The 22,989-nt window shown below is 53.7% G+C and overlaps 1 protein-coding gene across 1 annotated transcript in view; it reads right to left on the reverse strand.

The window, feature by feature from the left end:
* The window catches only part of SLC7A1 (solute carrier family 7 member 1), a 64,755-nt gene that overhangs the window by 15,151 nt on the left and 26,615 nt on the right, over nucleotides 1-22,989 (reverse strand). The window contains exons 2-3 of the mRNA XM_082859299.1: nucleotides 14,712-14,808; nucleotides 1,025-1,408 (exon numbers count right to left, since the gene is read on the reverse strand). Coding sequence (XP_082715425.1) covers nucleotides 1,025-1,394 — 370 coding nt within the window. The 5' untranslated portion in view covers nucleotides 1,395-1,408; nucleotides 14,712-14,808. The remainder of the gene's footprint in view (nucleotides 1-1,024; nucleotides 1,409-14,711; nucleotides 14,809-22,989) is intronic.

The raw sequence follows: 22,989 nt of genomic DNA on the forward strand, positions 1-22,989 counted from the left end.
CCCAATCAATTATCTGTATATAAATCTATATAATGGTACATCATCAAGAATATTACTGTGGGGCTTCCCTGGTGGCACAGTGGTTAAGAATCCACCTGTCAAGGCAGGGGACACGGGTTCGAGCCCTGGTCCGGGATGATCCCACATGCCGCGGAGCAACTAAGCCTGTGCGCCACAACTACCGAGCCTGTGCTCTAGAGCCCGCGAGACACAACTACTGAGCCCGCAAGCCACAACTACTGAGCCCACATGACACAACTACTGAAGCCTGCACACAGCAATGAAGACCCAACGCAGCCAAAAATAAAACGTACAGAAAGAAAAAAAGAACATTACTATGGAAAAATAACTAACACTATGAAAAATGTACACTATGTATTGTTTTACAAGTACAGAGACACGCTAGACAGAAAAATATACATTCAGGTTCACAAAAATATTAACCGTGTTACATCCCTAAACTCTGTGAACGGAGGTCACCCTGCTCCTCCACGGGGTCTAACGTTGAGCGGGATGCCGGGCACAGAGGAGGTACCTGATAAACGTTCGCTGAAAGGATGAATGAATAAGAGAATTAATTTCTCCAGGCTGTCAGAGTGGGTAATTTCTACTTTCTTCTTTGCGCTCTTCCACATTTCCTAAATTTTTCTGTATCAGTGATGTATTTACTCAAGTAATCAGAAAAAAAATACTGAAAGAGACTACGTCCTTTTTAACTAGATACAAACACCCTACTGATTCTGTGTCTGTCGTGCTAACAGGACTGGCCTCCTTGCTGGCCTGGCTTGTCCCCACTAAGGTCATCCCATGTACTTGATCATTAAAAAGCAAGGGCAGTGATGCCCGAGGGTGGCCTCCGCCTTGCGTTAGAGGAAAAGGGAAAGTGTGTAGCAGTTCAGCGAGGCGCAGGTGCCGGGGAGGCGCCAGACTCTGTGTGTCTAGGGAGCCGAGCGGGGCGCGGCCCACGGCTGGGGTGGGAACAACCGAGGCGGCAGGGGGCAGGCTCCGGGCCTCCCGGACCTACCGATGATGTAGGAGAGGATGAGGTTCCAGCCGGTGATGAAAGCCCAGAGCTCACCCACGGTGACGTAGCTGTAGAGGTAGGCCGAGCCCGTCTTGGGGACCCGAGCGCCAAACTCGCCGTAGCAGAGGCCAGCCAGCACGGAGGCCAGCGCGGCCACCAGGAAGGAGATGACGATGGCGGGCCCCGCGTTCTCCCGGGCCACGGCCCCGGCCAGCACGTAGACGCCGGCCCCCAGCGTGCTGCCCACCCCCAGCGCCACCAGGTCGAACGTGTTGAGGCAGCGGGACAGCCGGCTCTCCTCCCAGCTGCAGTCCACCACCTTCCGCCGCAGCATCTGCTGCCCGATGCCCACCAGCACCTTGCACCCCATCCTGCGGCTCAAACCTGCCGAGAGAAAGAACAAGGTGTGTTTCAGCGTCGCCCCGCTCTCACCATCAACCCTTCATCGCAGCCCGGACGGCGAGGCGCGCCCTGCGGCTCAAACCTGCCGAGAGAAAGAACAAGGTGTGTCAGTGGCGCCCCGCCCTCACCACCAACCCTTCATCACAGCCGGACGGCGAGGTGCGCCCGCGTCGTCATCCACAGCTAAGGCCTCGCACGTCACGATTCCACGGCCCGCGGTCACAACACCCACCCACGGCTTCCCGGTCTCAGGCTTAACCAGCGGGAGAAACGCCCGGAGGCCCACGCGCCGGCCGACCGGGCTCCGGTCGCTGAGCCTCCACACTGATTTCAGTTCTTAACCAAGAGCCTCCTACGGGCAGAAGGAGCACGAGAGGCACACATTGAGGACGTCGTTCCTGCCCTCAATAATCGTGCGATTTGCCAGGAAAAGCAAGACGCCATTCCAAGTGGGCTGTTGGGGAAAGAAAACCAAACCACATTTTAATTTAATTATTAGGACCCAGAGGCCTTGAGTAGCAATGACAACGCCTTTTAGAGACCTTCCTGGGATCCTCTGAGACGGCAGGGGTCAGGCCGTCTCCACCGTAACACAGAGTTAGGTCCAGAGCAGAAAAGCGTTGAATTGCTAACAAGTTAGGGCTCCGTGTAACCGTCACTACCCGGGGAAGCACTTCCCTGGACCAAAATGTTGGCCCCAAGTGCTGTGTGATGCACTCCTGATCACACGCCAAGAGGGGGCCCCCGTGCACACACGGCTCCCGGCCTCCGACTCTCACACGGGACACACCCAGTGGGGGTCCCAGGATGCCACCCACACCGTGAACAGCATCCCAGGACAGTGATTTAAACGCTGACAGACACGGCCCCGGCCAGGTGGCCAAGGTCGACATCAACAGTGACAAGTTATAGTTGACCACATGATGTGATAAGAAGGGCCTTTACCTCTGACAGCCTCCTCCCCAAACCCATAAGCCCAGGCTAACCCTGAGAAAAAGATCAGACAAATCACAGGCGAGACGAACTCTCTTCGAAACACCTGACCAATCGTCAGGAGTCATCGAAAACAAGGAAGGTCGGAGAACCGTCTCGAGCAGGGGGAGCCCAAGGAGACAGGACGCCACACGTCACGTGGGAGGGGATGGGATCCCGGAACAGAAGGAGGATGGCAGGGAAAACTAAGGCGGTCTGAATAAAGTGTGGACTTCCGCTGTATCAATATCGGCTCGTTAATCGTAACTAAAATACCACACTAGTGTAAGATGTCAACCAGAGAGAAAAGTGGGTGCGGGGCGCGTGGGCACTCTCTGCACTAGCTTCACGGCTTTCCTATAGATCTGTAAACGTGTGCTAAGATAGTTTTCAGACAACAGCATGTGCAGAGATAAGCTATCACCATGACTTTTAGCTCCTAAAAATTCATCTTTATGATCCATTGGTATTTACTGACCTACCTTTGCTGTAAGCAAGTCACTGGAAAGCAAAACGGTCTAAATGGAGACGGCAGGTCCAGCCAAGTCCACACCCAACCACCTGGCGCCCTGGACCGCCCGCCCACACCCTTGTGGCCCCACCCCCTCCCAGCCTCAGGCCAGGCCCCCGTGGGTCATGTCACTGGCCAGCTCCCGGTCACAGAGGGACCAGTGGATGGTCCTCTCTGCCAGGCCAAGAGGAGAGAGAAGGTTTCTCAAGACTCAGTTTTTAGCTAGAGTGGGCAATCAACTCATCCGATCCGACCTCCTTCTCGTAAAGACGAGGGAAAACAACTCAGACACCCAGTGTCAGACAGGGTCACGAGCTCGGAAGGTGCGGGGGAGGCTCCACATCTGGGTCTGGCGTTGGCGGGGGTGGGGGGCGGGAAATGATATCACCGTCAGTGAGGTGGGGAGGAAGTGGGAGGAAATGAGGGAAAAAGACCTTGTTAGTGGAACAGCAGTGGAGCAGGAAAATCACAGACACAGGGGCTGATAAGAGCTGAGAGGGCAGGGACAGACCAGGAGACACGCAAAGGAGCAATGGCGCCCGGGGGGGTTCCGGCCACTCACGGGCCAGCTGCCGATGCTCGGTCGGGCAGTGAGGACCTGCCGGGGCTCCGGTGCTGTCCGGGGAGCCCAGGGCGCGAGTCCTCCCGGGCCTGCCTTTCCCTTTCTTCCTCCCAGGATTTACCTGGATTCATTCAGGTCAGGCTGTGAACAACAGCAAAGCCTTTACTAAACCACTGCTTGGATAACAAGTCAAAAGGGCAGATGCACCATTTCAACACAACCCTTAGCAGAAGAGGAATGTGTGAAGATGCGGCACATAACTGCTCAGCATCATCTTGGGGAGGGAGGGGAGTAGTTTAAGAAGCCAGGAACCTTCAAGGGGAGCGGAGTGTGAACGCTCCCCATTACTGGCATTGTTTCCAACTTGCCTGGTAAATGGGACTGACATTTGGAGAGAGCGCTGCCCTGCTCGCGTGCTCTCCTAGATGTAGTCGTTGGTTCATAGCAGACGGATTCTCTCCCCTAAACCAAGTGCAAAGCAAAGACAGTGCAGTTAAATAGCGTTTTCTTTCCTCAGCTTCACAGAGGAAAGTAACCCCAGGGCCCAGGAGGCACCTGCCTCCCTCTGAACGACCAGACACGCTGTGCCCTGGGCTCTTTGCAAGGGCTGGGTCCACAGCGCACACGCCTTTCCAGATGTGCTGCCGTCTGGAGCAGAAGCAAGAGCTGCCGGAGTGACCCGACTGGGACGCCTGGCGAGGGGCACACTGGAGCCTGGGGACACTTTCCCGAGAGCCCGGTGACCTCACTTTAGGCCGGAATGACCCCCCTGGATGCGCAGCTGCAGTGCGTGTGCCACATGCCCCTGGGTGGTATCACCGGCACAAACGGACACCCTCTCCAAGAACCCACTCACTAACCCTGGGGGGCCCCCGCACCATCTTCAAAATAAAGGGGGCGGGGCATCAAATTCTGTCAATTTAGATACCGATTTTAGACACAGGTTTTCAACCGTATGTGAAAGGGACTTCTTGGTGGAGCCCACAAACCGAGACTCCAGGGAGGCAGTGGACTTCTAAGCAGGGACACAGCGCCCCCGTTCCTCACGAAGGGTCCTGGGCTGTTCCTCCCTCACAGGAGCCGGAGGGAAGTGCTCTGGGTGCCAGTGGACGGGAGCACAGGAGGGCCCGTTAGTTCCACCTTGGTTACTTCCTCGGAGCTCCCTGCTGTCTGGGGAAAGGGCAAACCCAACTTCTTTGGAAGCCACTGGGACAGAAACGCAGCTGCTGAGCCCTAGCGCTGAGAATGAGGAAAACGCAAGTGCGCTGTTTCTACTTTCCAGGGTGGGAGAAAATGAGATGCTCGCTAACCTTGTTCAGGTTTATTTTAAAGAAATGTCCTTTCTGTCTCCTTGGGAGTCGTGCAAAAACTATTCTCCGGGTGGCATCGCCTGGCGGCATTTTGTACACATTACGGCGCGACTCATTCACGCCTGGACTCCTAAGGTGGGCACTCAGCCAGCAGTGAGACCAAATGAAACTTCTCCGTGTGAAACCCATCTAACCACGTCAACACCGGCAACGTCAGGGTCATGCGGACTTCCTGCTGCTGGGATTTACGCAGTCACCAAATACTTTGAAAGGATTATCTGGAAATTACGTTACCCTCTCACGTGGGGAGGAATTTGTGCAACAGTCGACACCTACACTTTCAGTTTTTGACAGAAATCCTGTAACAGCAAGAGCCTCAGCTCTGTCTTCCTCCCGATTCATTTATTATTAAAGAGCACTTACCTTATGTGTTATCCTCTCAGAAAAGCAAAGCAAATCTGCCCCTTTCCCACAGAATTTCTAACCCCAAGTTTTATTCTGGTGACCACTATATAGCAATAGGAGCCAAGTGACCAATGGTCCAGACTGCAGAGATAAAGATGCTGTGTTCAAGGCGTCTGACAAAGGTGGGCAAGTGGGAACTGGATGATTTTTTTTTTTTTTTTTTTTTACTCTCAAACGTCATGACAGTCCCATCACTGAAAAAGTCCTCTTAATGGCTCGTGGGAGGGAGGGGAAGAGGTCAGACGTAGGCTGCGGTAGACACTAAGTTCATAAATCCTTTGGGGAAAGTCTTAATATCGAAATTTTATTGCCCATACTTGTGCTTTTCCTTTAAGCGATCTTTACAACGGTCCCAGACATGGGAGCCACCTAGAGTGACATCTGCCCTTCCCGTGGGAGAATGATGCCCCGTGGTCCACACGTGTCCCGGCCTAGAGAAAGTAGGTCCTCGCTAGGGCGCTCACCTGTGGGACACACAGACCGGGGGGCCGACGAGTCAGCAAACTCACTTCAGCTCTCCTACGGCCACGTGGGGGACTCCCCCCAGGAGCCCCCAAGGCTCTAGAGCGCATGCAGGTTTCACAAGGAAGGGAGCAGAGGGCCCACGACAGGGCCCTCTCAACCAGATGTGGTCCAAGGGGGTCCAAAAAAAGAGCGTTTCGGGACGTGGGCCATCGTGGGGACGGAGACTCATGGCAAGGAACAAAATCTGAGTTGAAGGAAGTTCTTCTCCAAGCCAGATTCACAGCCCCCAGATGTCAGGAGGACCAGGTGCGAGAGCTTAAAGTTAAAAAAAAAACTGTGGCGTGGAGGGGACCAGCCAATGCTGATGGAGACCCAACGTGTGGGCACGTGGAAGGAGGGAAGGAAACAACAGAAGGGAACGAAAAGCACAGGGGGGATGGGGGGGAGGGGACAACACAGCGGGGAAGGTCTGCGGTGGGTGACAGGGGCCGGCCGGCTCACACCCCACGTCCTCAATGGGCAGCAGGAGCCTGTCTGCCTCCAGGACCCAGAGTCTCTCTTAAAGTCCCTCAAGATCTACACTTGTCTGACCCCAGGCAGCACGGCCATGCTGAGGATAAAACTGAATTCCTCCAAAATTCGCAGATCTCACAGCTGTTAAGATGCCCTGTGCTGACACGGCCAGGTTTAGGGAAAAGCATAAACCCGGTCCCAGCCCAGGAAGCAGAGCGTCGGGGCCGGGCCGAGGGGTGATGGGGCTCCTGAAGAGGGGTGTGGGACCAGGCTTAACGGTCCGTCTCAAAGACCACCACCTCCACGGGGAAGAAAAGGTCCACTCCACCCAGCGAGGACAGAGGCCTAAAGCCCGCAAGGCGCCTGGGCCTGTCTCTGCTTCCAGTGAAGACACTTTGTGCTTGGCTGAAATCCACAACCAACAGGTAATGTGGTCTCCACCGGCATGGGGGGCACAAGGCCCACCATCCTCGGCCTTACCAGAAAGCCAACCCCCAGGACCCCTGCCCCCGGGCTGACCCTTCCTACCGATTCAACAGAACGAACCGCAGGACGCGCCAGAGGCCTCTGAGGTGCCGTAAACTACGGCAGGTATGTTCTGCACCTCAGTCCTAACTCCCAGCCACCAGGCCCAGGAGGGCGGCCCTGGGGTCCAGCTCAGGCACGCACCCACCCCGCAGAGCAGCTTCCAGGGGCAGATTCCAATGCAGGGGTGCCACAGGGAACTGGAACCGCTGACCACGGGCACAGTGCCCCCTGTGGGCCAGGCACCAAGCCACTGAGGGGCAGGGAACCCCGTGTGGCCCGGGGGCCGAAGCGGTCCCATCACCCGCGAGCATGCCTTGCAGAGGCCCAAGCAGACAATCCCAGGCTGAGGACGAGGATGCGGCACCAGCTCGGGGCCTAGAGCGAGATCGTCCAGGTGCAAATCCGCTACCAGACGGGGTGCAGACAGTGACGTGTCTTCAGTAGTTCTAGTACCGTGGGAAAACGTCAAATTAAAAACTACATGGTATGATCCCGATGAGGATTAAGTGGAGGTGGGGTGTAAATACCAAGATATTACCTGAGACTACCTTCCGGATCTTCTCTATACTTGCCATGTCATCTATGGCAGTGAGATGTGTTACTTCGTAAAGCGAAAAACAACAGCAACAGCTAACAGTTGGGGCACCAGCCAAAGGGAAGATCGTTTACATAAATGACCTTATTTAATTCTCACATCACCATATCCAGCAGGCAATACTTTGCATTCTGGAAATAGGGGGACCCAGGCAGACTAGAACTCAGTCATTCCCAACCCTGGCCGCCCATCAGAGTCCCGTGGGGACAGTTTTTAAACTAACGATGCCGGCCCAGCACAGATCAAGTGACTTCTGTGAAGTTCTCCCAGGTCACCTGGTGGAGGGCAGGCAAGCCAATCAAAGATGGAGTCAGGGCTCAGACCCACATCTTACTGCCTCCAGAGCTTTGAGCTGTCCTCTGAATTAGGATCTCCTGGGTCCTGGGGATGTGCTGGGGGGGGGAGAGAGGCTGTGTAAGAAAGAAGGGGGGGGCTTCCCTGGTGGCACAGTGGTTGAGAGTCCGCCTGCCGATGCAGGGGACACGGGCTCGTGCCCCGGTCCGGGAAGATCCCACGTGCCGCAGAGTGGCTGGGCCCGTGAGCCATGGCCACTGAGCCTGCGCGTCCGGAGCCTGCGCTCCACGACGGGAGAGGCCACAACAGTGAGAGGCCCGCGTACCGGAAAAAAAAAAAAAAAAAGAAAGAAAGAAGGGGGGACAGATGGCATAGCTAATGGCCAGGGGGAGCGGTCCCCCATCGTGGGGCTGGGCATCCACACGTCCCACCTGCAGGGCCCCATCTAGTCACCCTCCGTCCCCCCGGCACGCAGGAGGCACCCAGCAGTGCTTACGGGACCGGTAACACGTAGAGTGCCCACAGCACACACGCAGTCCTATCGCTGACTTAAATTCAGGAAACTAACAGGACACGGGCTGTCTTTCTGTCCTTCATCTTAGGTCATACACTCGGCGTGACCATCAACGACTAACGAGGGTCTGTCCATCAAAGGAGATCTTATTAGCTGGATATTTAAAGGTTTGATTCACCAAGGAGCTCGGTTCTGTTTCTCTAAGTGAATACACAGGCAAGAAGATGCTAGTTGGGTTAAAATCTAACCCAAGCGACATAGTCTGGTCTATGAAGCCTTGAAATAGTTCCGGACGGTCCCTCCCATCATGGGGGGTGTCCCACCCCCAGCCCACCCCGCTCCACTGTGGGGACAGCTGGAGTCCCTGTCCCCTCTGCCCAGGGCTTTCGTGAGGCTCAGGTTCCTTATGTTAAACTAGTCCGCGTGGCTGGGGCCTCAGTTTCCACATCTGAAAGATGGGGTGGCCCTGCGGTCCTGCCCGTGCAGGAGCTCACGAGGACTAAATGAGGTAACGATAAGCGCACTGAGAGGAAAATCCCTCCAGTGCCGAGCCAGCACTGCTCCTTCCCTTTTCAGTCCCAGCACCTGCCCGTCGCCTCTGCCTCACAGAAGCAGGGGGCACACACTCCCGGCAGCTCTGCGTTCCCGCCACAAGGCAGTCATGAACTGACACCTCGCCAGACGCTGTGAATGCTGCCTACTTAACCACACAACCTTTCCAACACTGTTTACCCAAATCCAAGAATGACAAGAGCAGAGCAGCCGGCGGAAGATCCAGTAAGTCCTTCTTCATGAAAACCAGACACAATCTGGAAACGTTTCCTCCTAAAGCCAGCAGGATGTGATTAGAGAGTCTTTATGTCTCTGGACGGCATTTCCATCACTAGGGAGGCCACGCTTTATCCGGACACATGCCCGGTTTTGTGTGCAGAAACACGTTACAACAGAAATGCGTGTTCCGTCAGGAGCTCCGAGCTCCTCTGACACATGCCTTAGCCAGACTTATTCTCCAGGATGTAAAGAAAACAAAGTTCTCTCCCTGGTTCCCAGCGATGTGAAACCGAGCGACGTACAAACTCTGGGGGGAGGGTCCAGGGGGAGACTCGTCACCTCGGCCCTCCAGCGCAGGGTCCACAGGGGCCCGGTCCTGAGCTTCATCAGGTCGTGCGCGTGTGAACTGTGAGCACTTCACCTGGGCCTTGACGACCGTTACCGAACTGGCTCTCCAATCTCAAACGGAAAAGAAATGTCTTAAATACATTTCCCCTAAGACAGGACTCAGACTAACTCTCAGAACATTGCCTCTTCAATTCTCTAGGCCTCTGAGGCATCCTGAAAGGTCAATTAGTCTTCGGTGGCTCCTTCTAGAAACGTCCTCTTTCAAAATGCACCAGGACACCTGGCATCTGGAACCAGAGCAGGCAGGGGGTTCCTGCCAGGCTGATCTAATTCCGCTGCACAGTCAGACCGTTATTCTTCCATGTACTCAGTTACTCACTCAACAAACCCGAACACACCCAGGCAGCGCATCGATTTACCCGTAAGCCTGCACCTACCTTAATCCCCAAACGCCTGTAATTTCCTCCCTTCCCCCAGTCTTCTCACCATCACAAGCAACTCTGAAAAAACTCGGAATTTCCAGAAAATGCACTGGTTCAAAAGTAAAGAAGGTGTGAAAAATCAGGGACAGTTTCCCAAAACTGAGCTGGAGAAGAGACTCTTGGGGAGCTGGGGTCCACTGGAAACCAGCACTGATCTACACACACCAGCTCTTCGCCAGACACACACACGAGGTCATTTCGTCCTCACCAGAAACCAGCACAGGTTTAGGAAAAACGAAGTGGTTCATAGGTTATTCAAAAGCTGGGAGAGAGAAACTTGTAGATCCGTGTTTCTGCGCTATGCGCTGTGCGGGACATAAGTGAATTCTAAGGTTCACCTCCCACCTTTCAGCAGGTCACACCCTGACCTGCCTGGGAGACGAAGCTCAGGCCCACTGCGCCGCAGGTGACCCTGGCCAGACTGCACAGGTGAGGCTGGGCCGGGGTGTGGGGAGCTGGACCGGCCAGGGTGGGCAGCTGAGGGATTCACACTCGAGATGTACAAGTTTCGTGCAGAGGAAGGGCATCAACAACATACACCGGGAGGATTAATCAGGTCTCATGCAGGACAGACTAGAGGGTAACGCCTTCTGTACCTGGGTAGCAAATCGATGTGTTCGCCTTTGAGCAGGTATTTTAATCCAACTAACGAAGTCCCTTTGCACAAGCAAATGCTGTATTCTTTCATATGTACCAGCGTTTGTTCCCTGTCCCTGCTTTCTCCCCGCGGAGCCCTGAACTATTCCCAGCACCCACGCCCTGGTTACCATGGGGATTATCTGTGCGGGGTGGGGTGCGCCCTGCAGGAATAACCCTAGTAGGAAATGCATGTTTTATGATGGGTCTTGCTGGCGTACTGGCAACCTACTTTCACTGGTGGCCAAAACTTCAGACACTCACCCCCAAGAGAAAAGCATTTACGATTTGAAAGAAACACCACGGCCTCCCTCGTGGCTCGCCACCTCACCTGTTTTCCTGCCACAAGGTTTTCTCTCACGTCACACACTTAGAGGACACGTCCAGTGGGTGGTAACAGAACGCCTCCGTTACAGAGAACGTGATGCCGTTTAGCCCAAGTCACTGTGAGGCATCGGAAGCAAAGGGCCAGTTGCACGAGGGCCTGTGAATACGGGAATGCAGGACCGAGTGCTCAAGGGCCAGGAGAGAGTGGACCAGAGGGTAAGGCTGAGCCCAAGACGGAGAGAGCAGCCCAGAGCGCTGGACACGAGACCAGAGCTGGCCAGTGGTGCTGAGTGTGAAGCGGCTGTTTTCCTGCACGTCGGATGGACCGTGTGTACACCATACGTCACAGGCAGAGCCCCCAGCTCTGCTGTAATGGACGCTCCAGTGCAATAACCTTAAGGACAGGCTGTCCCCCCAGAATGTCACCCGAACGTGACCCCAGGGCCTCGCCATAAGCCAACGTTCAATATCCGGACTGCAGTGACCTGAAATTCTCCCTTCTCTGGTCCCACTTAGTGACCCTTAGAACCCACATCATCAGAGAACGAGGAAACACAGCACAGACTTCTCCTATCGTCTTTAAGGAATTCTTAAAGGCTGAAAATAGAAGTTGCAACTTATGCCCCAAGTAATGCTCTCTACCTGCCCCACTGCACAGAAAGCCCCACGAAGAGGGCGCCTGCCTTCCTCCTAGAAGTTCACAGCCGCATCAGTCACCTGAGACTCAGGGTCACATTTTCCTATACAAAAATGGGACAAAGCCACCACTGGGTTCTAAAGCAGCTCACAAAAGGCAGCTTAACCCGAAACGTTCCTGAAGTGCATCCGAGCTCTCTGGAGCTGCCCACTGCCCAGCGGGGCCAGTGAGGGCACAAGGACACCAACGTGGGTTGGGAGGATAAATGGATCCTGCAGAAGTTGTGATCCTTTAATAGATGTAAAGTCATGGGTCACTGTGGAAAAAAGAAAGGAGCAACTCAATTTTTCACCAAAATGAGTATCAGATGGGAGCACATTTAATCCCTCCTCTCAGGGCAAGGAAAGGTGATCTGCAGTGGACGGTGTCTAAGGTGGCCCGTGACCCACTCCCCCTGGTGGGAGTGGGAGTGGGGTGGGAGCTGGGGCTTGCCTCTCCCAGCAGAACCTGGCAAAGGGGAGGGATGTCACCCCACAATTATGTGACACTATTTAAGGCTCTGTCTTACCAGCTTGAGGAAGTGAGTGGCCACATTGGGAAAACCCAAGCGGCAGTCAATGTGGCCTCCAAGTCAGCCAGCGAGAGACTGGGGCCCTAAGTCCCAAAACCATGAGGACGTGGATTTGGCCAACAACCCAAGGAAGCCCGGACACAGATCCCATCCCCAGCTGAGCCTTCAGCTGAGAACCAGGTCCTGGTCCACAGCCCGACTACAGCTTCGCGGTGCTCCAGGCACCTCGCTAGCTAAGCCACGCTCTGACTCCCGACCAGATGAACCATGAGAAGACAGATGTCTTAGGCCCCCAAGTCTGCGGTGTGTGTGCAGTGACAGCTGACTAATCCATGGTCCAGACAGCCATGAGGTAACAAGTGAGTCTGCATTCACTTTCTCTTTAAACCTTCAAGGACCCAAAAACCAGAGCCCAACGTTTCTTTAACTTTCTCTGCTTCAATGATGGAGTTAACCTTTAATTCACCTGAAACTATTTTTTCTTGGTTAAGGCAGAATGATTTGAAAGGAATTTCCTCTTTCTGGAAGAATGGTGTACATTAAATAGCTATTATTTCACTTTTAAAAAATGGTGTTTCTACCCTGTGCCCCTCTTTTAGGACTTGCAGGAGCTACAAAGATAAGCACTATGCTGTCCCTGCTCTCAGGGTGCTCGCAGCCTGGAAAAAAGACCAAATTAGCCATCGATCCATCCAACAAGTATTTATCTGACGGACACCTACTATATGCCTCTCCCTTCCCTGTGCTGTAGGGAAAGAACAAAGTTCCCTGCTCTCCCGGCAGGAGAAGACAATACCACAAACTAAAGAGCGCAAATAGGCAGCAGAGACCCGAGCCCTCCGGGGACACGCCACCTCCGCCACCACCTGGCACCTGGCCTCTTCACTCAGGAAGGGCGCCGTCACGGTGTGGCCGGTGGGCTGTGAAGTCCCCTGATTCAGACACGGTTCAGGATCTGCCCGAGCACTAGGAACCATCCAGGGCTTCCCCAGACACCTCATCACGGCCCTGCCGACCCGAGAAGCCAGCAACCTGAGGCTCTTCACTCAAATGTGAACACTCCCCGCAGCCTGGGTACCAGGTGACAGAGGAAGGGGCTCTAGGAGAGGCTGAGCAGCAGAGAGGAGGAGATGCAGCGTGAACGACTCTCACTTAAGCACTTCTACTAAACAGGTGCTGAAAAGGAGGAGGAGAGACCAGGCTACTCAAGGCTCACGATGGGCCGCGCTCCCCCTTCCCTGCCGCACGGATCTGACCTGACTCCTCGGGGAAGCGCGCCCGGGAACCTTTGCTTCTGACATTTACAAGCTGCAACGGCTTGTAAACAAGGTGCTCACTCAGAGCGTGGACCTCTCGGGAAGGAGGAGCTGGGGAGCCCCGCCCGTCCCTGCGAGGCACCTCCATGAGGCAAAGGTCCCGGCGGCACGTCTGCCAAGCCGCCTGACGAAGGACTCAGAGGGCTGCAGATCCTGATCATGTGTGCGTTCTTAGCACGGCTCCACACTCGGAAGGAACAACATGAACGGCCCCAAACGACTGGAAGACTGCAGGGCGGCGGGGGAGCCAGGTGCAGAGCTGAAAACCCCTTGTGATAAATGAAACAATGACGAAAATGACTGTCTCCACACTCAGCGAACCTGTTTTCTTAATCAAAACCTAGGCAGAGCAACAGCTTTCCAGCATTTTTCTAGTAGAATCCTTTCCCCAAACTACACCCTACGCTAAACCCAAATACAAGCATCAGGGGAAGGGGGACCCGCTCTTATGTAAAGGGACAAGGGGTGAGCAGCCCCCCTGGCTGGCCTTGACCTTCCCCGCCCTCCATGCCTGCTCCTGTGCCCCACCCCTGCCCAGGACTCCAGGGCTGCAAGGACCGGCCCGAAATACACCGACCTACAGCAGGTCGTTATAGCCCCTAAACCCAAGAACGAGCTACGGGAGAATTCTTAAGGACAAGAGTGACAAGCAGAGGAGTGAGAGGCACAGGAGCAAGACAAGAAGCTTGGGAGCAGAATGGAAAGTGGAACTGGCCCTTGACCTTGAGAAACCGCAAAGTCTCCCAGAGTCAAAGGCAGACATGGAGCGGATGCATCACGGCCGAGGCTCTGTGGCCGCCCACGGGGCACAGTCCCTCCAAGGGCTGCAGACCAGGCGGTGCCCGGAGTGAGGGGACACCCTCTCCCCACGGAGCCCTGCACCGAAGGCCTTGCTGTCGCAGGATGTTAAGAGGTCTGTACGCAGCAGAAGTGCAGGTAAGAAGTCAAGAACCCATTAGAGTGAAAAGACAAACCTTTCCTGGTGAGGCAATGGGACGGAAGAGCTGGATGGGCGCGGCAGTGAGACATTAAAAAGACAACTTAGGGGGGCTTCCCTGGTGGCGCAGTGGTTGAGAGTCTGCCTGCCAATGCAGGGGACATGGGTTCGAGCCCTGGTCCGGGAAGATCCCACATGCCGCGGAGCAACTGGGCCCGTGAGCCACAACTACTGAGCCTGCGCGTCTGGAGCCTGTGCTCCACAACAAGAGAGGCCGAGATAGTGAGAGGCCCGTGCACCGCAATGAAGAGTGGCCCCCGCCCGCCACAACTAGAGAAAGCCCTCACAAAGAAACGAAGACCCAACACAGTCAAAACTGAATAAATTAATTAATTAAAAAAAAAAAAGACAACTTAGGGCTTAGTTATCAGTTAACTTAAAAAGCCAGTGGCCAGCGAAAGCCCTAAATGAGTAACATTCCAGCAAAAAAGAGCAGACTCCCCTGCCGGGGTGCTGACAGGCAGACCGTACCTGGACTATGGCGTGAGGACTGTCACCTTATCACCCGAGGATCCCTGGGTCCTGGAGCGAAGACGTCTCAGGAGGGACGAGACGGGGCTGCAGGCTCCTGGGAGGCAAGGAAGAGACGTTAGACTCCATCTGTTTTGACCCCAGAACCTCCAAGCCTGCGGCCATCGCAGGGAGGAAAGATTCTGTTTAGCTCAGCATCCGGAAGGCAGACGAGGTCCCACCACGGGGACAGGGCAGCACGTGGGGAGCACCGCTGGGGAGAAGCTGGGAAACCAGACCAGACAGCCTCCAAACCAGAGGTTCTACCCCGCCACCGCTGCAAACGTGGGGTCATATCTAAGGACGACAGCAAAGCATCCTCCAGACAGGCTACGCCCACACATCCAGGACACAGAGGTGGAGCTGTGCGCGCTCTGCGAGGGGCCAGCCCGGGGAGCGAGTGCTCTCCTGACGCTGGCACTGAGAACCGAGGTCAGCAGGGGCAGAAAGCCTCAGCTGTGTCCTCCAGGGAATGCGGGGCTCCGGTCAGTGTGACCGGCCGCTCTCCTGTCCCTGCCGGCGCTTTCAGTGTCAGGGCACCAGCGCAGAGCACACGGCACTAGTGCACCACCCTCGCGGGCCCTGGGCAGCCACCTGCCCGTGACTTCAGGTGGGCCACACGCTGCTCTGACGCGGGGCGTGCTCTGTCACCACGTGCCGGGGGAGCGGCCTGCAGTCCCAGAAGGAATGAATGTGGTGACGGTCACTCCTCACAGGGGCCTCCAGGAAGAACCTCCTGGACGAGTGGCATATAAAGTCCTCTGTTTTCCCAACTGCGGGGTTCCTACTCTACACAGGCTCACGCGCTCACCCACCCAGGGGCTGGCGTGGTTTAGCCAAGCTTCCTGCACATGACTCTGCACCGATGTGAACCCAGGTGCGGGTTATTGCTGAGCCAAAAGCTCACGTGAAGATGCTCATCAACGGCTCAAGCTGCATCACTTCAACGCAGCAAAGCAGGTTTCCAGCGGCTGCAGCCAACCGTTCCACCCCACCAACACCTTCTGTATATTCATTCTGTGCTAATGTTTCAGTCTTTGCCACTTCCCACTTTGAAAATGTCCAAACCTACATGAAAGTTAACGCACACATTTACACACTTTTCATCTACATTTGCCAATATTTAACGTTTTGCCACATCTGCTCTATCGTTATGTAAATATACACTTTTCTCACGAACCATTTGATACTGAGCTGTAATAGCTAACATGACACTTGACCTGTAAGTACTTTGGTAACTCCCAAGGATGAAACTCACCCACATAACTGTAACGTCACTTGTTAGAAACCGAATATTCATTCAGTAGCCTCTAAAACATAGCCCACGATCCAATGTCCAAAACCAACAACATACTGGCATTTGTCTGTCATGGGCCAAGTACCACAAGGGCAGTGAGAGAAACGAAGATGAGTTAAGGCCCAGGTTCACAGCCCAGGGGGAGACGGACACACAGATCCTTCCTGGAAGCTGGGCACAAAGGCGGAGCTGTCTCACACGCGAGTCTCTGTCTTGGCAGAAGAGAAAGTGGTCGCTCCACCTGAAGACCTCAGGACAGGTCTCTGCAATCTGGGGCTTTGCAGAGGACGAGGTTACCCAACTTACAGGCAGAGAGCGGGAACGGAACACAAAAACGGAGAGGCTAGAATATGACAGCCAGAACAATGCCGCCCAACCCCAAAATGTCCAAATCCTACCTCTGGGAACTTGTGACTACGTCAGGTTACATGACAGGGAGGTTGCAGAAGGAACGAAGGTGCTCATCAGCTGACCTTGGACGAGACGTTCCTGGGGTGGGTCTGATATGTAATCCCCAGGGTCCCTGAAGGATGGGGGAGGGGGTGGGCAGCCTCCAGAAGCCCACAAAGGCAAGGAACTGGATTCTCTCGAGAGCCCTAAGAAAGGCACACACCCTCCCAACACCTGGACGTGAGCCCAGTGAGACCTATTCTGGACTTCTGACCTGCAGAACTGAAGACTAATATTAGGTTGGCCAAAAAGTAAGGTGTTACGGGACGTCCCGAACGAACTTTCTGGCCAACCCAGTAAATTTGCATTGTTCTAAAGCCTTTTTTTTGCATGTAGAGGCTTGAAACAAGGCTGGAAGCTGTCCAAGTGCAGGCGCTGGGGCCAAGCCATCGAGTCCAGCTGCCGAGGACCATGACAGGATCTGTATTTTAGGAAGAAAGCCCCGGAATGAACGGAACAGCATCCGGAAGGAAAACAACTGGCAATGCTTGTTGCCAAGGACAGAATTTGAGCTTTCAAGCAAGAATCCTAGAACTGTGGAAAACCGGTACCTGTCACCAAGATCTCAGTCGACAGCTTCCCCAAACTTAAGAGTTTTCTGAAGACTTCGGTGGTGATGTTAACAAATGTGTTTCCAGTAAACACATACGATGAAATCTGTCAACGCTTACATCTGGATCATTCAGTGAAACAGTCACATCCACCGAAACAGAATCACAGATGGGTAAAAGATTGATCAAGTACAAAACAGACCCATTTCAGAGTACAAAAAGCTCACGGACATGGTTTCAGACTCCACGGGGTACCAGCTACCACCTGTCGAGTTTCTGTGCGGTACCAAAAAATCTCCACAATCACCTGAAAAGGCTACTAAAGTACGCTTCCGCTTCCAAGTACAGATCTGCGGCCACATTTTCTTTATGTATTTCAACTAAAACAACACATCAAAACTGAATGAGGTATAATCAGACATAAGAACCAAATGGCCTTCTGTCAAGCCACACATTAAAGAGATTTGTAAATATGGAAAACAACACCACTCTTATTAAACTTTTTTTCTTTTGGAAACTAGTTTTCCATAAAAATGTTTTCCATAACAAATGTTACTTGTTAACGTAAAATCGTTTATTGTTATTGGTACTTTTTGCAGGACTAATACATAAATATTTTAAGTTGTTCTGAATTTTAATTTGTAACATGATACAACCCACATAAGCGAAAGTTCTCAACGATTTTTTAAAAAATTTTATTTATTTATTTACTTACTTACTTATTTACACTTATTTATTTATTTTATTTTTGGCTGCGTTGGGTCTCCGTTGCTGCGTGCGGGCTTTCTCTAGTTGCGGCGAGCCGGGGCTACTCTTCGTTGTGCGCGGGCTTCTCATTGCGGTGGCTTCTCTTGCTGCGGAGCACGGGCTCTAGGCGCCCGGGCTTCAGTAGTTGTCGCACGTGGGCTCAGTAGTTGTGGCTCGCGGGCTCTAGAGCGCAGGCTTCGTTGTCCCGCGGCATGTGGGATCTTGCCGGACCAGGGCTCGAACTCTTGTCCCCTGCACTGGCAGGCGGACTCTCAACCACTGCGCCACCAGGGAAGCCCCTCAATAATCTTTGAGAGTGAAAAGGGTCCTGAGATCAAACAGCTTGAGGACCGCTGCTTTAGGGATGCCGTACGGCGTGGACCCAGCCAGGCTGACACAGGCCCCGTCAGCAGAGCTGCCCTCCTGCTTCCTCAGGCAGGACGAGGCAGCCTGAGAGGGGGCCTCACTCTGCCCACATTTCCCTGTCATGGTATCAAAGCAGTTAATGCCAAACTTCAGTGCTAAAGAAAGGCCTGCCGTACGTTACACCAGGCTGAACCCACCAGGATTAATGGGATTGGAATGCATAGTCATAAAACTCATTAGCACTGCCTTTCTTTAATGCAAGAATGTTTCAACCGATTTGTTCTACTTCGGATTTGAAATTTCACTTGTTATAAACAGGGTAGTGAGAATGCTACAACCACCTCATACCTAAAGAATGTGATTTCCCTCCTTTCACAAGTACAGCAAGCAGCATTCCAACACCACCCTTGCCGGGCTTCCAAGGGCACAGACACTGCACAGGTGTGACCATGACACCCCGTGGCTCTGTGTAACAGGCGACACCCACACACTGATGGGAAATACATACATAAAATAACCTGAAAACATCAGCCAACGTACTTCCACTGAATAATTTATAAACCCAAAGGAATCAAGGTCTTCCCATCAAGTACATTGATAGCAACTACTAAACAGGTTTTTGGCTTTATTAAACACAATGCCCAACTCTGGGGCGGCTTAAATAGCTGCTTTGCCTTTGAATGAGTTTGTGTATTGTTCTTCATGCCACAAATGTCTCTGAGTGCCAGATACACTTCTAGAAACCAGAGATGCAGCGGTGAACTAACTAGACCAAAATCCTGCCTCGGCAGAATTTACATTCTGCGACTAGGAACACGTCTTTGAAAAATAAGGATGCATGAAATATCAACAGGAGGTAGCACGCTTCTGAGCTCCTAAAGCAATTCCATGAAATTATTAGAAATAAGATGAGCCCCCCCATTATACGAGCAAGTGCTCCAGCCCATGAGAAGGTCAGATATGAAGGTCATTGTAAGGAATGAAGCTACAAGAAGAGTTCAACGCAGTTAGGGGAATTCTGTTAAGTCTTCTGACTGCAACCAAGCACTGTGGCAAGAACAGAGCTCCCTGGCTGGCCTCGAGCCCCTGGAACAGACAAGGACCTCCCAAGGGGATGCATGGGGGGTTGGAAACCTGGAAGGAGGGCATCTGTAGTTTGAAAACACAAATATTTTAATTAAATTTTTTCTTTGGTATGAATAGTTCTGAAATTTCAGCACGAGATTTTTGTTTGTTAAAAGGGAGCACGGACTCAGAGGCTGACGAGTACCGCGAAGAAGTTAATATCCTTCCTGTTCAAGGAAAGAGAGGATGATGGACTCAAAACCTGAGTGGGGGAGAGAGGCCTCCAGGCATCACCCAAGGATCCAAAACCATCCTCAGAGACGCTCGCACTTTGTTCCCCTTTCCGTTATGACCCTGCAGGACGGGCGCCACGGGGCTGCTTCAAGAACTGACATCACGGCAGCTGCTCCTGCCATGCGCCGCGAGCTGGTGACTCCGACATGGCCTTCCAGACCACCAGAACCTGGGAGCGATCCCCTCTGTCCTGAGCCTTCCAGTCTTGAAGCTCTGCGTTTGGCATTTATCCAGAAAGGAGCCGACTGTCGTAGACTGAAATAATACACTCGCGAGGGGCCGACCTGGCCGGTGCCAGAAACCACAGCACTTTTACACGTCGCGTCCCCAGCCTTCCCCGTGGCCCACGCCTCCTGCCGCCCAGGGCTCTATGACAGCAGGCCATGCTCTTGTTCACAGGTGGTCAGTGAGAAAGGGCTGGCTTCCACCTGAGGACAGGGGGCTCGTGATGACGGGGGGTCTTACAGCTATTACTAAATCCGTTCCCCAGAATGGATTCCAGCGTCCACTGAGAATGTGACTATATCACCTCTTCCCGCAATTTCCATTGTCCACCCTGTTTCCACCTTTACTGGGGACCAACACCAGTTTCTGTCCACCCACTAAGGCAGCAATAACATTTAAACATAAAAGCTGTTTGAAAGACCTCACAATATATGTAGCCACCTGTGGTTCCACAATGCTTATTAGGGGGGAAAATGTTACAAACTCTAAAGGAAATGTGGTCAAAGAAGTAACAGCAAGATATTAATCCCACTCCCAACCCTTCAATAATTAACATCCCTCCCGCCAGTTTTGCACCAAGGAAAAGACCACAATTTGATAGATCACCCTTCCTTTGAGGCGCAAGATACTCCGCGACAAGGACACTGAATCCTTCTCGGCTGTGTGCTGCGGCAGGCCAGGCGAGGCCGTGCTGCCCACGGGCATAAATCTCCCGGGGAGGCTCAAGGAGGGAGGGGGCATCCAGAGTGCCTAGGGGGCTGGGGGCACCGAGTCGGGGGCTGGAGGGCAGTGGCTCTCAACTGGGGGTGATTTTGCCCCCTAAGGACCACTTGGCCATGTCTGAAGACAGCTTTGTCATCGCAGCTGACGGAGGGTGGTGCTGGCATGTAGCGGGCAGAGGCGAGGGACGCTGCTGGACATCCTCCAGCTCCAGCACAGTCCCCACCAACAGAAGGGTGCAGAGCGCCGAGGTGGGGGGAACCTGCCGCGCTGTGTAGAGCTGTGAGTGAAGTGCTCCACAGATGCAGTTTTTTAATAAGCGAAGTGGTTTTTAAAATGTTTTACTCTTAAAAAACCTACAAATAATGCCTGCGATTAAACATGTATTCACAAGAAAGCAAAACGTTGTCACCACGTCGCTGGAAAACCCTCGATGTCCCCAAACCAGGGCTGAGAATTACTAAGAGGCAAGCAGACAAAGGAAAAAGTACAAGATGAAAAAAACGTGCCGAGGACTAAGACGAGCTGCGCTTCTTAATCCAGGTTTTTAGAGTGAACCGGACCCTGAAGTTCTGCGCGAGCTCGTTCACCCTGCGTCACGTGGACATGCTCAAAAGTCCGTGGGGACGGGACCGCTGGCGGGGGCCCCCTAAGAGAGAAAGGAACCGGGCACCCGCCACGCGGTCCCGTCAACGCTTCACAGGTGCGGTGCGGGGCTCAGAACAGGTTAAGTACCTCGAGCGGCTGTCAGGCTCCACCGCCGCCCTTGTTATACCGCGTCAGTGTCTGAGTGGGGAGGACGCCCAGGCTGTGCGGTTCTGGAGGAGCACAAAGAGGGGGCGCGGTCCGCACGCGAGGACCGCGGCTTCCGTCCCAGAAACGCTGCGCCTGCCAGTGAGCAGCCAACCTCTATTTTTAACACCTGACGATTTGAGAGGCGAAATCTTACCTTCTAAGCGTTGGGCGGGACCACCTGGCCACCTAACTCAGAAATCGCCGCAGACTGTAAAAGGGAAAGCTGAGCAGGGCAGGAAAGCGGTGGGGAGAGAGAGGAGGGGGAGCCACGGAGGGCTCGCTGACTTTCCATTCAGTCATTTCCCTCCGACACGGCCACCCAGCTCCACCTCCGGTCCAGCAGTAACCGGCAGGCATCTGCCGTCAGGTGTCTCCGCAAGGACGGCAGCAGCGATCCTGGCAGCTGGCGTTTACTCTAGGCGCCTACTCGGTCCCGCCCAGACCGAGCTCTGACGTTTACACAGCTAGCACAACCCACTGCTCTACGGAAAAGCAGCTTCCTAAAGCAGGTAGGAAGCAGAGCCCCGGCTCAAACCTCAGCGCGTCTAACACCACTCTGAGGCCCCTGAATTACCTTTCACGCTACTGAAACTCTGCATGAGGCTTCTAGTAGGTCCCCGCGGACAACGGGCCATGTGATTTCAGTAAAACTTTAATTAGACACAAAGATGACCCTCCCACTTCGCAAGCACAGTCAGAGGCAGTGGAATGAGGAGAAATCGTTTCCTGAAGATGACCTGGCTTTCAACCCCTGACTACCTGAATGCGCTTTTGCAGATTACTCTGAACCCCAATTTCCCCACTTCTGCAATGAGGAAACGACTGTCAAACTCACAGAACTGCTTAAAAATCATTGGAAGTTGAGATTATGCCTATAAATACATCAAGCACTTCTTAATTCATTGTTGAAGGCTTTCTCTGAGGAAGTGACGTAACTTCAGAAATACTTTCTCGTCATTTCATACTGTTTCCCAACTGCACTGGCTCCTGACTGGCATTTTGTTTGTTTGGGGGTTTTTTTTGGCCTCACCGTGTCGCATGCGGAATCTTAGCTCCCCGACCAGGGATTGAACCGGCGCTCCCTGCGTTGGGAGCATGGAGTCTTAACCACTGGACCGCCAGGAAGTCCCCTGGCTGGCATTTTGGAATCTCTCTGCCAAAGAGCTAATGGGCGACACCAACAGATAGCATGCAGCCAAGGGGAGCTGCTATCTACAGAAATCCTCCCACTTAAGCGAAGAATTGTTTGACCCGTGACTGTCAGCCCTTAATTACATGGTGCATCAGTATTTTAAAAGAACTGTCTCACGAACTAGCGGTTGGGGTCCACGATGCCGCCTGCCCTGGATGTGGACATTTGAGGCTTCTGCCTGCCAGTGACTTAACCCAAAGAGTTTAAAAAAGGAGAGTCTTTGCCAGTGAGGAAGTGACGTTACTATTGCTGGGAAGGTGAAAGAGCTACTCTGGAAATATATGAATACAACACAAAAACTGCAGGGTTTTCTCCAAAACAGCAGCAGAGAGAGGAAGCCGAGGGGAATTTCAGGATGGAGTCATCAGGGGGGCAGTGGTCAAGGTGGAGGCGTGGCCGGGCTAAGGCAGGAAGGTGGGCGCCCATCGGACAGGACGGGGGGTGGGGGTGGGCAGGGAGGAGCACAGCGGTCCCAGGAGAGCGGGGCCCAGCCTGCCAGGAGGCCGGCAGAGGGAGCCGAGGTCAGGGTGCTGCTGC

Source organism: Leucopleurus acutus (genome assembly GCF_964270905.1).
Source record: "Leucopleurus acutus genome assembly, chromosome: 18".
NCBI lineage: Eukaryota > Metazoa > Chordata > Mammalia > Artiodactyla > Delphinidae > Leucopleurus > Leucopleurus acutus.